This window comes from Zosterops lateralis, assembly GCF_965231275.1.
Source record: "Zosterops lateralis genome assembly, chromosome: 22".
NCBI classification, from domain to species: Eukaryota; Metazoa; Chordata; class Aves; order Passeriformes; family Zosteropidae; genus Zosterops; species Zosterops lateralis.
In genome coordinates, this window is record NC_139782.1 from 1895796 (window position 1) to 1909187 (window position 13392).

General features: G+C 51.0%; 1 protein-coding gene across 2 annotated transcripts in view; it reads right to left on the reverse strand.

The window, feature by feature from the left end:
• The window catches only part of EPHB2 (EPH receptor B2), a gene marked incomplete at both ends in the record, with an annotated part of 297582 nt that overhangs the window by 7971 nt on the left and 276219 nt on the right, over positions 1–13392 (reverse strand). The window contains 7 exons of one of the 2 annotated variants that reach the window (XM_083876869.1): positions 717–866; positions 4181–4396; positions 5092–5339; positions 5695–5817; positions 7931–7998; positions 8787–8895; positions 9975–10137. In XM_083876869.1, the coding sequence (XP_083732995.1) occupies positions 717–866; positions 4181–4396; positions 5092–5339; positions 5695–5817; positions 7931–7998; positions 8787–8895; positions 9975–10137 (1077 nt within the window). The remainder of the gene's footprint in view (positions 1–716; positions 867–4180; positions 4397–5091; positions 5340–5694; positions 5818–7930; positions 7999–8786; positions 8896–9974; positions 10138–13392) is intronic. The other variant, XM_083876870.1, reaches the window with a different exon arrangement.

Sequence of the window (13392 nt, forward strand, 5' to 3'; positions counted from 1 at the left end):
ACCAAGAGCACCAGGGAGAATGGAAATGGCATTGCTGTGCTGAGGGCAGGGACTGCAGCCAGGGGCCATCCTTGCAGGAAACTGCTGGATCCCCAGGAGCAAGGAGTGCATGTAACTGACCTGAATTAGAACAGAGGAATGAAATATTTCAAATCGAGCATGTTCTGAAGTACCTCATGGTTTTGGTTTCTAGCTGTGTCCAAGTTACTTGGCTTCTTATAGACCACAGTCCAGGCTTTCCATGGGGGATTTAATGACCACCTAGTGAAAGATGCCCTTGACCATGGCAGGGGGTTGGAATGAGATGATCTTTAAAGGCCTCTTCCAACCCAAGCCATTGTGTGGCTTTGTAACAGACTTTCCTGGAGTGTCTGTGATCCCAGCAGTTGAAGCTCTGCTCCAGAGGCTCTCAGCTGAGGGACATCTCCTTTCCACCCATCTGATGCTTCCCTTTCTCAGCACCTGCCAACACCCCCAGGGTGCTCCCCTTAACCCTGTGCAGTGGGTGCTGTGCCATCCCCAATCTCTACCACAGCAGCACCATGGGGCCAGAATAAATCCCCAAATTATTCCTATTACTGCTTCCAGAGGTGTTGACCTTGGACACATCTGCCACAACAGAGAAGGCTCTGGACATGCCACAGGCTGTGGCCACGCTCTGGCCTTGCAATGCTCCCCATTGCAGTGTCTCTGCCCCTGGTTTCCCAAGAACTCACATCCTGGTTGGTCATGTCCCAGTAGGGTCTCTCTCCATAGGACATCACCTCCCACATGACAATCCCATAGCTCCACACGTCGCTGGCCGAAGTGAACTTTCGGTACTGGATGGCCTCAGGTGCTGTCCATCGGATGGGGATCTTCCCCCCCTGCAGGAGAAAAACAGGGCATGTTAACAGAGAGAGCAGCAGCAACTGAAGAATTGCACTGTCCACAATATCTGCCTGTGATACTCTGGTAAAATCCCAGCAGGAAGGGAGCACAGGACTGTTTATCCCTCAGGGTGGATATGGATTGTCCAGCCATACTGGAAGCCTTCAATGATGATGATTCTCTCCATTTGGTGACCTGTCCCAACACCCTCCTGAGGAAGGAGCTTTTCCTGTTGTTCATCTTAGACCTCCCCAGCCATGTTTTTGTCTATGACTCCTTACTGTATCATCTGGTGCCATTGCAAGGAGTTTGGCTCTGTCTCCTCATTACTGCCCTGAAGGTCACTTAGAGGTGTCTCCTCAGTCTCCTCTTCACCACCTCAACCAAGGCCAGCTCCTTCCCCCTGCCTCCTGCTCCAGTGATCCTCAGCATGGCAGAATGCCCATAGTGCTAACAGGGTCTTTGGCAGAAAGTGAATGGCCAGGAATGTAAAAAACCCAAACTGATCTCACTCCATCCTGTTGTCACCTGGCTACCTCCAGAGGAGAATAAAGGCAATTAGAACACCTTTCTCTTCAGCCTTCTACAGCTTCCACTCTTTGAAGTCAGCAGTACACCATTTCTGGGCTGAGTCCTTGTGTCCTAGTCTGTCTGTGGATATACACCTGATCCAGCAGGTTCTGATCCTTCAGTATGGGATGGGGGGTCACTGGTGGGAAATGGGATGGACTGGGTGGGCACTGGGGTTTCTGTCACCCAATCCTGGGGAAATCAGGAGTCTCCACTCCCAGTCAGGGGTTGAGCACAGGAGTGGAACACACAAATGGGGACACAGACTCTGCTTAAGCTCTTCCTGCCTCCTAATTTTCTACCAGGTGCTTTGGACTTGAGCCATTCACTCAAGGGACCTTCTGAAGGGAAAATCTTCCCCTGTGCTGAAAAAATAAGCAGAAGTGTCTATGTTTTGTGGCTGTGAGAAGATTAAAAAACATAATATTTTGTCAATGAACAACTGCCATGTCTTATTAAGGGTCTCCCAGGACTTCACAGTACTCAGCTCCAGTACATACCAGAATAATGAAAAAAGATAATGTTCCTTAATCTTCTCACAGCCATAAACCTCAGACAAAATATTCTGTTTTCCACAAGAGAGGAAGATGAAGCAAACCATACCAAACAGGATGTCCTCTCCATGAGAAAGACTCTTGATAGAACTCCTGGCAAGTAGTGGATTTAAAAAATGGCTAAAAAGAAGTCCTAAAGTAGAAATTAGACTTTGGAGGATTCTTGTGGGAACTCACTTCAGTGAGGCCTCTCATCTCTGTGGGGTCTGACCTGGAGCTTCACCAGTCTGAAGACTTTTCTAAGGTCCAGCATGAAACTCCCAGGCCAGAGCTTGTGGCTTCTACCAACCCATGGACACAAGGTCACTGGGAGAATGACTGTAAAAACCATTTTGCAGAGGAATATACTTCTGATACAGTAGGTGCACATAATCTGCCATTATGGCTAATAAATGTCCTGCTACAGTGCCCACAGTTCAAGGAGAATAAATTAGGGATGACGAATTTATTATTAGAGAGAAAAGCTACAGGCACAAAAGCAGGGATAGAGAACAGCAGTAAATACCATGTATTTGGTAAACAAAGGGAAATTTAATTGGCTGTAAGGAACACATTGGGAAAAAAATATTATTAGTCTTTGTAAAAACCACTGATGGCTGTGTAAGATGGATGAGTTGATGTCTGAAGCTACATGGATGAGAATAAACCCACACATTTTTAGGTGTTTGTCAGGTATTCAGCTACTGATAAAATTTACTAAGAGCTATGCCAGGCATCTCATCACTGCCAGCTTCAAAAGACCCAGAAGAAGCGATTTCCTACAGGTCATTCTCCAGCTCTATCAACACTGATTTCCAAGAATTCCTGTCGTGGGCATTGATCATGATGCACTGTGCAGAGCATTTCTGTGTGGCGTTTATGAGAATTCCTGGCTGGGCTCTCACTGAGCAAAACCAAATAATCCTCTGGTCCTGGGGCACCTTTTGCAGCCTGACATGAGCCTTGAGTTCTTGGTGGCACTTGTGTCTGTGGCACCAGGGTGTTCTTGGGAAGCTGTTACATGAACATGAAGTTGTTTTTAGGAGTGTTTTCCTGTTTAATTTGGATACCCTCTGGAAGATCAGTGTCTAGTATCTGGCACCCACCCACAACTCCTACACTTCAGTCTGTCCTTCCTGGGGCTAAGCCAGTGAGACAATACAAGGAAGCACAGCAGGGCAGCACGACTGGACAGTGATGGTAAAAACCCCAGGCTTGCTGCCCTGGCAACAAATCTGTCAGGGCAGCATCTCATCTCAAAGGATCTCAGGTGAATCACACAGGGAGGGTGCAGAGCATGATCCCAAACAAGGTCTTTTCAGGCACATGTGTGTATTTGCAGATATGTTTGGAGGAAGGCTCAACTATCCACAGGAATGACAGGACCTTGCAAGGGAGAATTTTATTTCATTGGTCTTTCTCATCTGGGACCTTTCCACTGCTGAAATCCTGAAAAAGTGCTCCCTGCTGTGCCCTGGGGTGACTTTGTGATGCTTGTGTCCCCAATCCTCTGTTCTGTTTGTGTTGGATATTGTGTTCTGTACCTGCATGACTGGTTCTGAGAGTGAAGGGGGGGAAAGAAGCACAGAGTTTGTTTGCAGAAACGACACTCACTCCTCCACAATTCCACTCCTGGACTGTGCTGTCTGCAGCACAGACAGACAGTGGGACAGAGATCTCCTGTGCTTTAGTTAGTTTTAGCTAGCTGAGGCAGAGAAGTTTCCTGGACTGTTTTTTTTTTTTTTTTTCCTTTTCTTGGGACTGTTTAAACCTGTTTTGGACTGAAAATCCAGAGAACATCTGGATCTCACACCTGTGGCCCACCGGGCCCCAGGATGGCATTTTCCAGTGCCAGAGGGACGGATAAAAGACTGGGAGAGCTGAGCTACACCCACAGTAAGGACTTTCTCTGTTTGCCATCTCTCTTCAGAACAGTGAGAGGTTTATTGTTTCATTCATTTTTTATGCTTGTGGGCACTTTGTTTGTTAAATAAACAGTTTTTTGCACTTTTCTCTGAGGAGATTGTTTCCCAGACCAGCTGGGAGAGGGGCCATTCGGGTTTGCTTCCCAGAGTGACCCCATTCAGAGCTTTCCTCCCAAATCTGCCCTAAACCAGGACACACCATCACGGGTGAGATCCCCCCTTTCCCTCTCCCACTGCTTCCTTCACCCCTTTTCCCCTCCCTGGCTGGAGGAGCAGCATTACCAGGGCACTGGTGTAGGTGGGGTCAGAGGTGTCGTCCTCCAGGAAGCGGGAGAGGCCGAAGTCAGACACTTTGCACACCAGGTTGCTGTTGACCAGGATGTTGCGGGCGGCCAGGTCCCGGTGCACGTAGTTCATGTCCGCCAGGTACTTCATGCCCGCGGCGATGCCCCGCAGCATCCCCACCAGCTGGATCACCGTGAACTGCCCGTCGTTTTGCTGAGGGACACAGGGACACAGGTGACCAACACAAGCAGATTCACGGCCCCTTTGTGGCCAGGAGGTTCTTTCCACACCCGTGGCAGGATATGCCATAAGTAGGTTCCCTCCCAGGGAGGGTGGGGAGTGTGGAGCTCACAGGGGTTGGGAGTCGCCTCACACATCCCAAGGGCACCACTACGGCAGCTGCTGTCACCCCAAAATGCACCCATCCTGCACAGGAGAGCTCAGAAGGGACAATCTATTTCTATTGACCAGGTGCATTTCCTTCAACAGAGTCAATTACCCAGTTCAAACCCAGAACTAGAAATATTTAGACAGAGAAGCTGGAGGTGGAGCCCTGCTGGGTTAAAGTTGAGTTAGGCTGTGCCACCGCAGGTGTCCATGGGTCAGTCTGGATGTGCTCCTGTGGCTGCAGGCACAGCTCTTGCTAGAATGAGTGGACAGACATGTAAGAAATGACAGCCCTGGTGCTGTCACCCCTAGGATGAGTGGACAGACATGTAAGAAATGACAGCTCTGGTGCTGTCACCCCCAGCTCTGCCCCCAAAACACACACCTCTGGACCATGCAGCAGCTGCCTCTGTGTCAGAGGACACCAGGCAGGGAAGGCCACTGGGAAGGAAACCTTCCCCCCTCATCCCCTCTGTGTTAGCACAGCCTCTCTCTAAAGCTGCACATCCCAGGTCTCATACCCGCAGGAAGGAGTCCAGTGAGCCATTCTCCATGAACTCAGTGATGATCATGACTGGAGAACTCTTGGTGACCACCCCCTCCAGGTGGATGACGTTGGGGTGGTCGAACTGCCCCATGATGCTGGCCTCACTCAGGAAATCCCTCCTCTGCTTCTCCGTGTAGCCAGACTTGAGGGTCTTGATGGCCACAAAGATCTCCCTTTTGCCTGGAAGCTTGAGATGCCCACTGCACACCTCGCCAAACTCCCCTGTGAACACAAGGTAGGGCCTGTGAGCCTCCCCCACCTCTGCTGTGCCCCCCAAGGGACCCCTGGCCCCAGCTGTGCCTGCCCTGGCAGTCCCCGAGCTGAGCATCCACCCCCTGATCTGTGTTCCCTCCCTCTTCACCCCTCCAGCTGCACTCATCTGTGAGAAGCACAGATGGGATTATATGCACATGGCAACTGTTGGTCTTGCTTCTCCTGCACTGGTCTCCCCTGCTCCTTCTAGTCCAGCTGGGGCTAAATAAGATTTTAGTGGCATCGGGCTAAATCCTCCCAAATCCTGGCACCACCAAGGAGCCTGTGCTGCTGAGGGCCAGCCAGCCATTCCCAGGTGACCTACCTGCCCCAATCACCTGCTCAATTTTGACACAAGAGATATCGATTTCTTTTGCAAATTCCCTGACAGCCTCATTGGGATCTTCGTAGGTGAAAGGATCGATGTAAATCTTCATCCCTGGAGTCACTGTGTAAAGGTGAGGGAGAGAGTCAGACAGATAGATGCAACTGGAATGGTTGGCATCAAGGAAAAGAGAAAACTCTTTGAGTGACAGTATTTTTACCTCAGCAAGGTGCATAATCAAGGCATGAAGCAGACAAAGAGAAACAGTTTGAGAAAGAACATGCAGAGTCATGTTTCACAGGACTGTTAAAGCCGATTTCAATGAACACTGGCCCACAAGTCGTTGCTGGGGCAGTGGGGAGCTACATCATGAGCCTGGACTACAAACTGCAGACAGGCTCCTCCGTGGGGGATCTGTGACCCTTCCAGGAGCTGTGCAAGCAGGGGGGACAGTCCAGTCTGCCCTGTTCTCCTGGCTGGCACCCCTGCCCAAGGCTGGGCTCCCTCCTGGGAGCCCCAAGAGAAGTAGTGAGACACACTATGAAAATCACAAAGGACAGGCTCCTCCTGCCAGGCCAAGCAGGGGACACAGTGACACATCATGGGAAAGGCAGCGGCCAAAGGACCTGGTGAGGCTGGAGTGCTGCTGCACATCCCAGCCACCTGTGCTGTGGGACAGCTTACCTGTGCTTCTCCCCTTTCTATACTCATTTTCTGGCTCCTGTCTCACTCCAAAATGGGCTATTTGGAGAGCAGAGCTCACAGCTCCCTAAATAAGGAGCCCCACACAGCACCAGACTGACTCCCAGCTGCAGGATGCTGGATGTATTCAGGGGGTTCTGCAGTGCTCACAGGCTCCCTGAGCCTTGGCAATTTGCTGCAGTGTCTGCACAGTAATCACTGCTGGGGACTGAGCAGGGATTGAGCCCTGGCCAGATGAGTTGGGTGAGGAAGGGGCTAAAAGGCACCCAGGGCTGTATCAGCTCTGCTGCATCCTGTGCCACCAGGCCTGTTCCAAATGGTGCAGACACGGTGATTAAACCATCCCAGCCTGGAGCTGTCACATCCCACACCAGGCCCCGGGAGAATGTGTGAATGTGTGTTTGCAGCCCAGCCTGACAAACAACTGAGAGCTGCATTTACATAATGTCTCCTGAAAAGTGTCATTTTTCCTGGTAAGTGATAGTGAGGCAGCCAGCACAGGCTGCTGGGGCACAGGGCTGCAGTTCTGACTTTTGGGACTTGTTTCCCAGGTAAAAACAGGAGCAACAGTGATTCCTGAGTGGAAACGCTACTGGTGTTTTCCATGCTCTGAGCAACGCCTGGATTTGTACAGGAACAAGGTATTAAAATCAGAAATCCTGAAGCAAGTAGAACATGAGGAAAATCACAACTGAGATTGGAATAAAACAAGATTAGAGCAACAGGTCTCTAGTGAGGAGAGAGAAGGAATTTCAGTGACATGAAGGCAGGGGTTAATCATAGAATCATGGAATGGTTTGGGTTGAAAAGAATCTTAAATGACCTCATCTCATTCCATCCTCTGCCATGGGCAGGGACACCTGCCACTATCTCAGGGTGCTTCAAGCCCTGTCCAACCTGGCTTGGACACTGCCAGGGATGGGGGAACAAGGATTCACTGGGGTGAAGCAGGGTGTGCAGTGAGGCTGAGCAGGAATGCTGCATGTGGGGGAGTGACTTGCACAGGGATGTTGGAAGAGGGAGGCTACAAGAGAGGGCATGTTAGGTATTGTATTACATACTTATATATAGATATATCTTACATCTTCTGGGAATCTGGCAGCACTGGGATGGGCTCTAGCAAAGATCTGTGGGTTCCTGTAGGGGGACAGCACTCTGCAGGACACGGATAGGTGAGAAAAGGGGTCTCACTGCTGCCCAGGAGATGGGCAAAGCTCAGGAGCTGGAGCAGCAAGACATGGTGTGTGGTAGCAGAGACTGCAGCACAGAAGACAGTGATGCTTCAGGAGGTGTTGGCTGTCACAGAGGACTGGAGAACACGCTCAGGCACCTGCCAGCAAGCAGGGCTGAGAGAGCAGGGCAGGGATCATTGTCTGGGGGGATCTGGAGCTGCCCTGCCCACACACACACACACACACACACACACACACATGCACACCCTGCCCACAGCCCTCCCCTCAAGGCCCAAGTGAGCAGGAGCACGAACCGAGCAGAGAGGGGCCCCCCAGGGCCGGGGGGGGACCCCGGTACGTACTGTGGCCACTGGTGTAGTGCTGCAGCTTGTCCGTGTACTCCGAGTCTGCCCGCTCAAAGCCCCGTCTTCTGGAAGGGAAGGGAGACCTGAGCACAGCATGGGCCCCTCAGGGCCAGGGAAGGGAGACCTGGGCACAGCATGGGTCCTTCAGGGCCAGGGAAGGGAGACCTGGGCACAGCATGGGTCCTTCAGGGCCAGGGAAGGGAGACCTGGGCACAGCATGGGCCCCTCGGGGCTGGGGAAAGGAGACCTGGGCACAGCATGGGCCCCATGAGGCTGGGGCTGTGCTGAGGGGCTGTGGAGGCAGGTGAGCCTGCCAAGCCACTGCCCTGGAGGGATGTCCCTTGAATGGAATGTGATAAGCTCATCCTAATCCTCCACAGGAGAGATAACTCTTAGATGAGGCTGTTCTCCCTGGTCATGGTGAGATCCCATCATGCTCTGATATACCCATGTAGATTCTTTCTAACCCACTGGTCTCTTCTCTTTGGTACCACCCTGGATTTCCCTCATAAATACTCACAGGGTGTGGGATAATAAAGGCTACCCTGTGGAATCACCACACAGCACTCCTGTCTCTCTGTCTCTGAGTCAGCCTGGGGTCACCTCACAAGGCAGGGCTGAAATCACTGCTGAGAGCTGATCACTGGCAGCCACAGACTGCCCCTTGCTGAGGTTATCTGGTGGCCTGAGGACTGCCCAGATCCCTGGAAGGCTGTCTCCAGTGAGACCTCTCTCTCTGGGAAGATTGCAGCATCCAGGGTCGGACCCATAGACCCTTTGGCTGTTCCCAAGGGGACACTTCTGTCCTCTCCCCCTGTCCCCAGGGCCCTGGGGGTGTCTCAGCCTGTCCTACCTGCTGCACACGATGCCAATCACCACCACGGCGATGAGGAACACCAGCCCTGCCGCCGAGGAGCCGATGATGAGCGGCAGCTTCTCCTGCACACTGGTCTGGTACTCGGCTGGCACGAGGGGAAAAGGGAACAGGTTACTGTGGCACAGGATGTGCCATCCCTCACAAGGTCATGGAAGTCAGAGGATAGCCCTGAGCACAGGCTATGTTTGATTCCTGGCATGGCTTTGTTTTGGGACACTCAGGACTCCCCTCTGGTTGGGAGATGTGTCCCAGAAGGAAGGTTGGAGGGAGCTGTTCCTTTTGGGAGGGAGGTTTAGTCCTGTGGAAGCGTGCTGTGCCTTGTCCTTGGCCCCAGGGCCAGAAAACTGGCTTGGCCTGTTTTATTTAGCTGCACGAATTTAGAAAATTAAGACATGGCTCTGCATTTGTCATCAGCAGCTGTGCAGGTAGAAAATATAAATTTTGCTTCCTCTACATCCAGCTGAGCAGACACATCCCCACAACAGAAAAACTAGGCAGAAACTGGGGCTTTCCCTGCATGAAACAAGCACCCAGGCTGTATCAGTGCATTTCCACACCCAAGCAAATGTTTCCAAATAAGGAAAATGGGTTCCAGTTTCACCCCTGACTTTTAAGGAGAAGCACCAGAATTTTCTGTGTTTCTCTCACGATCACTGGCTCCATGCCAGCACAGAAGCACCTGCTGGTCTCTGTAGCTGTTCTTCTGAAGTAAAGCTGGTTTCTAATAGGCAGCAAGCCAAAAGCCCTCCTAAAACATTAAGTATTTAAGAAGGAGCAGAGAGGTGCTTGGGGCTTTTTGGGGTGTCTTAGCCAGGTGTTAAGAGCTTCCCTGCACGTCAGCACACTTCTGTTTTGTTTCTGTATCGTTTGTTATTTTCTCATTTATGAAAACCTTTGCTTTACAAAACACACCTGAAGAGCCCTCTCCCAAATATTATTAAGCCACTCTAGGAGGTTACAGGTCAGCCCTCAGGACTTGATACATCTTCATGGAGCTCATTAAACACTGGCCTCCTGTAAGACTGTATCACCAGGCTTCTCTCCAGATTTTGAATATAATCTGTTAACACACCCTTGAGGGGACTGACAGCAAGGGGACCAGCTGTGTGTCTATCTCCACATCTCTGTAGACCCTGAGTCACCTTTACAGAGCTGCAGACTCACCTTCAGTCATGGTCTGGAAATACATCTTCCCACTGTAGCGGCCGTAGCCGGCCACGGTGCGCGCCCGCACCTGGAACACGTAGATGGTGCCAGCCTTGAGGTTCTGCACTGCCACCGTGTTGGTGGGGCTCTTCACTGTGGTTGAGTTCAACTCGCTCAGATCCTGCAGAGAAAACACAAATCTGTCATCAGAAACATCAGTCCAGAATCAGGTGTTGCACCCCTGGAAGGAGTAAAGGCAGGAGACCAGGGTGGAGAGACCACCGAGGTCTGAACAAACAGGTCTGTTCTCCTGGCAGGGACACACAGACTCAGGGGTGTGAGCAGGCTCCACCACCTCTCAGCAAAGGCTCTAAAGGCGGCAGTAGCTAATAAACTCAGCTTGCTTCTCTAAGCCTTGAGGTTCACTGGAGATGGGAACTTCTTCCCTCTTCTGTGCCTTTCTCTTAACAATTTCCTCCTCTCCCATCCCCTCCTGCTGTGCCTCATCCAGCCTCAGCACAGTCTATTTGTTCTTCCCCAGCTCCCATCTCCCTTTGCCAGGAAGTAAAGCCCACCTGAACACTGGGTTTTGGACCTCAGGAGAAGTTCTGCTCCCACTCCACTGCCCAGAGCCTGCTTTTCCAGAGGCCACAGCCAAGATTCCAAGGGGACCCGAAGAGCATATTTCAAAGTGATAATGACACTATTTCCAAACTTTTGTTCTGCCCCTTGTCTGCAGTTTTGTAGCTGAGGACTGGAGCAGTCACACACTGGTGCAGTAGGAAATGCCACCTAAATTATTTTTACTTTAAACCCAATAACTATTTGAAGTCTGTAATGCAGACTCCATCAACCAATCACAGAAAACCACCCAAACCCATGAAGAAGAAGAAGGAGGTGAAGAAGAAGGACCCAGACAATGCCCAAAGTCCTCCATCTTGACTCACATATATTACTATCTACTAAAATCTTAAATCTAAGTTTCCAGAATCCCAGCAGTGCAGGTGGCTTGGCACTTGGTTAGGTGATGCTGCCCTTAGGAATTGTGCCCTTCATCCAGAAGCACTGGTGGATAAGCAGGATTTCCTCATAGAAGAAAACAGGTAGTCCCTGTCTCCAAGGGATGTGGAGTCAACAGAAGAGGATGACAGAAGGTTCTGACTGTGCCCAGAGAAAGGTGGCTGGGAGCCTGGCTGCCATGGAATCCCAAAGTCAGAGCAAAACAGCAATGCCAACAGTACAATGCTTCTGGAAAACAGAGAGAAGCTCTCAGGAAAGCCCAGCTGTGAGTAAACACCTGAGAAAAGGAGATGCAGGCGCAGATTTTGGAATCCAGTGACTGCAGGGACACTGAAGGTGCTCATCTGTCCTGGCTGTACCTCGGGGTTGGCAGGTCAGGCTGCCCTGGCAGATCACCAGATGGAACAGAGGAGCAACAGCTCAAAATCTGATCTGGCAAGTTCCCAGTGAGTCTCTGAGATCTGCTGACTTCAAGTCACTGCACAGGATCTCTCTGCACCCTCAGTGAGGAGGGATCACCTCGTGAGACTCTGGCAGGGACTGACCTCTGTCCCAGCCCTGACATGACATGGGTGGCATGGAGACATTTCTGCTTTTCCCATGGGAACAAGAGGTCAGAGTGAAACTCCCAGAAAAGAGAAAGCACCTCACCAAATTCTGCAGTAGAGTGCTGATGGACAGAGGGTAATGAAGGGGCAATCAGACAGAAGGAAGGTTCCAAAGAATCAGTAAGGTGAGAAGTCATTCAAAATCATCAAGTCCAACCTTTTACTGATCTCCACCTCGTCACCAGCCCAGAGCACTGAGTGCCATGTCCATTTCTTGAACATTTTTGAGGTGGGGACTCCACCATCTCCTTGGGCAGCCCCTTCCAATCTCTGAGCACCCTTTCCATGAAGAAATTCTTCCTGCTGTCCAACCTGAACCTCCCCTGACACAGCTTGAGACTGTGTCCACTTGTCATGTTGCTTTTTCTCTGGAAGAAGATACTGACACCCACCCGGCTGCACCATCCTGTCAGGGATCTTGTGCTCTTAGAATCATGGAACAGTTTCAGCTGGAAGGGACCTTAAAGCTTATCCAGTTCGACCCTCTGCCATGGGCAGGGACACCTTCTACTAGATCAAATGTCCAACCTGGCCTTGGACACTTCCAGGGATGAAGCAGCCACAGCTTCTCTGGGCAGCCTGTGCCAGGGCCTCCCCACAGCATCCAACCTAGCCTTGAATAGATTAATTTAATGTCTCAAGGAGTTGGTTGAGCAGTGCCCTGGTGTGGGGGTGCTAAGAGAGGGGCCTGGCAGGAATGTGTTTCTTCAAAGCCAAACCCCAGGAGTGGAAATGCTGATGGCAAATCCTTCTGCAGGGAGAGCAGGGGAGTTCTGTGTTACACGTAGGGACATGGTGGTATAGGACAAGGAGGAACAGCTTTAGACTGAAAGAGAGTAGCATTAGATGAGATATTGGGAAGAAATTTCTCTCTGTGAGGGTGATGAGGCCCTGGCACAGGGTGCCCAGAGAAGCTGTGGATCCCTGGCAGTGTCCAAGGCCAGGCTGGATGGGACTTGAAACACTCTCCTTGGGGCTATGGAAGGAATCCCTGCCCATGGCAGGGGCTGGAATGATATGGGCTTTGAGGTCCTTTCCAGCCCAACCATCCTATGACTCTATGAAACACCTGGGAGACCTCTACTGTTAACACTATTCAGGAACACTTTTCCCTTCTAAAGACTACAATATCTGTTTTATACATCTGGGTCTGGTGCTGAAGGTCCCTGGTTGTCACTGGGGTCTCTGGTAATTAGACTGATGGCAGTGAAAAGTTCAAGTACAGATACACATAGACCAAGGAAGGATGAGCACACAGCAAACTCATGGCCTTGTTTGTCTGATCAGGCCTCAGCACTCCTTTGGACCTTTCCCAGGCAGGCATGGAGAGAAATAGGTCAGGAAATGTTTACAGTTTTAGAGCTCAAGGGCTTGGATGAATCCTTCCAGGCCCTTGGAGGGCACTAACAACACAGTTGTTTTAAAATCATTTGTCCAACTCTTTTGGAGAGCCTCATCCCTGCTCCTGGAGGACTTTAAATGGAATGTAATGGCCAAGCCTACAAGGTGGTTGATAGCCTGGGAAATTGATGTCTGCCTGGCTGAGGAAGGTGTGCTTGTGATGTGCTCTCCTTTAAACCCAGACCACAAGGAAAAACCATTTACACCTCTCCACCCTCCCCTTATCAAACCTATTCTTTCTCCTCGGCATCACCTCTCCAGAACCTGCACATTCACCTCAAACACTTCTCCCCTTTCACCTCTCAGGGTTCCTCCAGCAGGCAAAGTGCATCCCAGGTGGTTTAAAGCCCAAGTCCAAGCAGAGCTTTGAGGTGTTTGGGGTTTTTTTCTCTACAGATTTTGTTTTG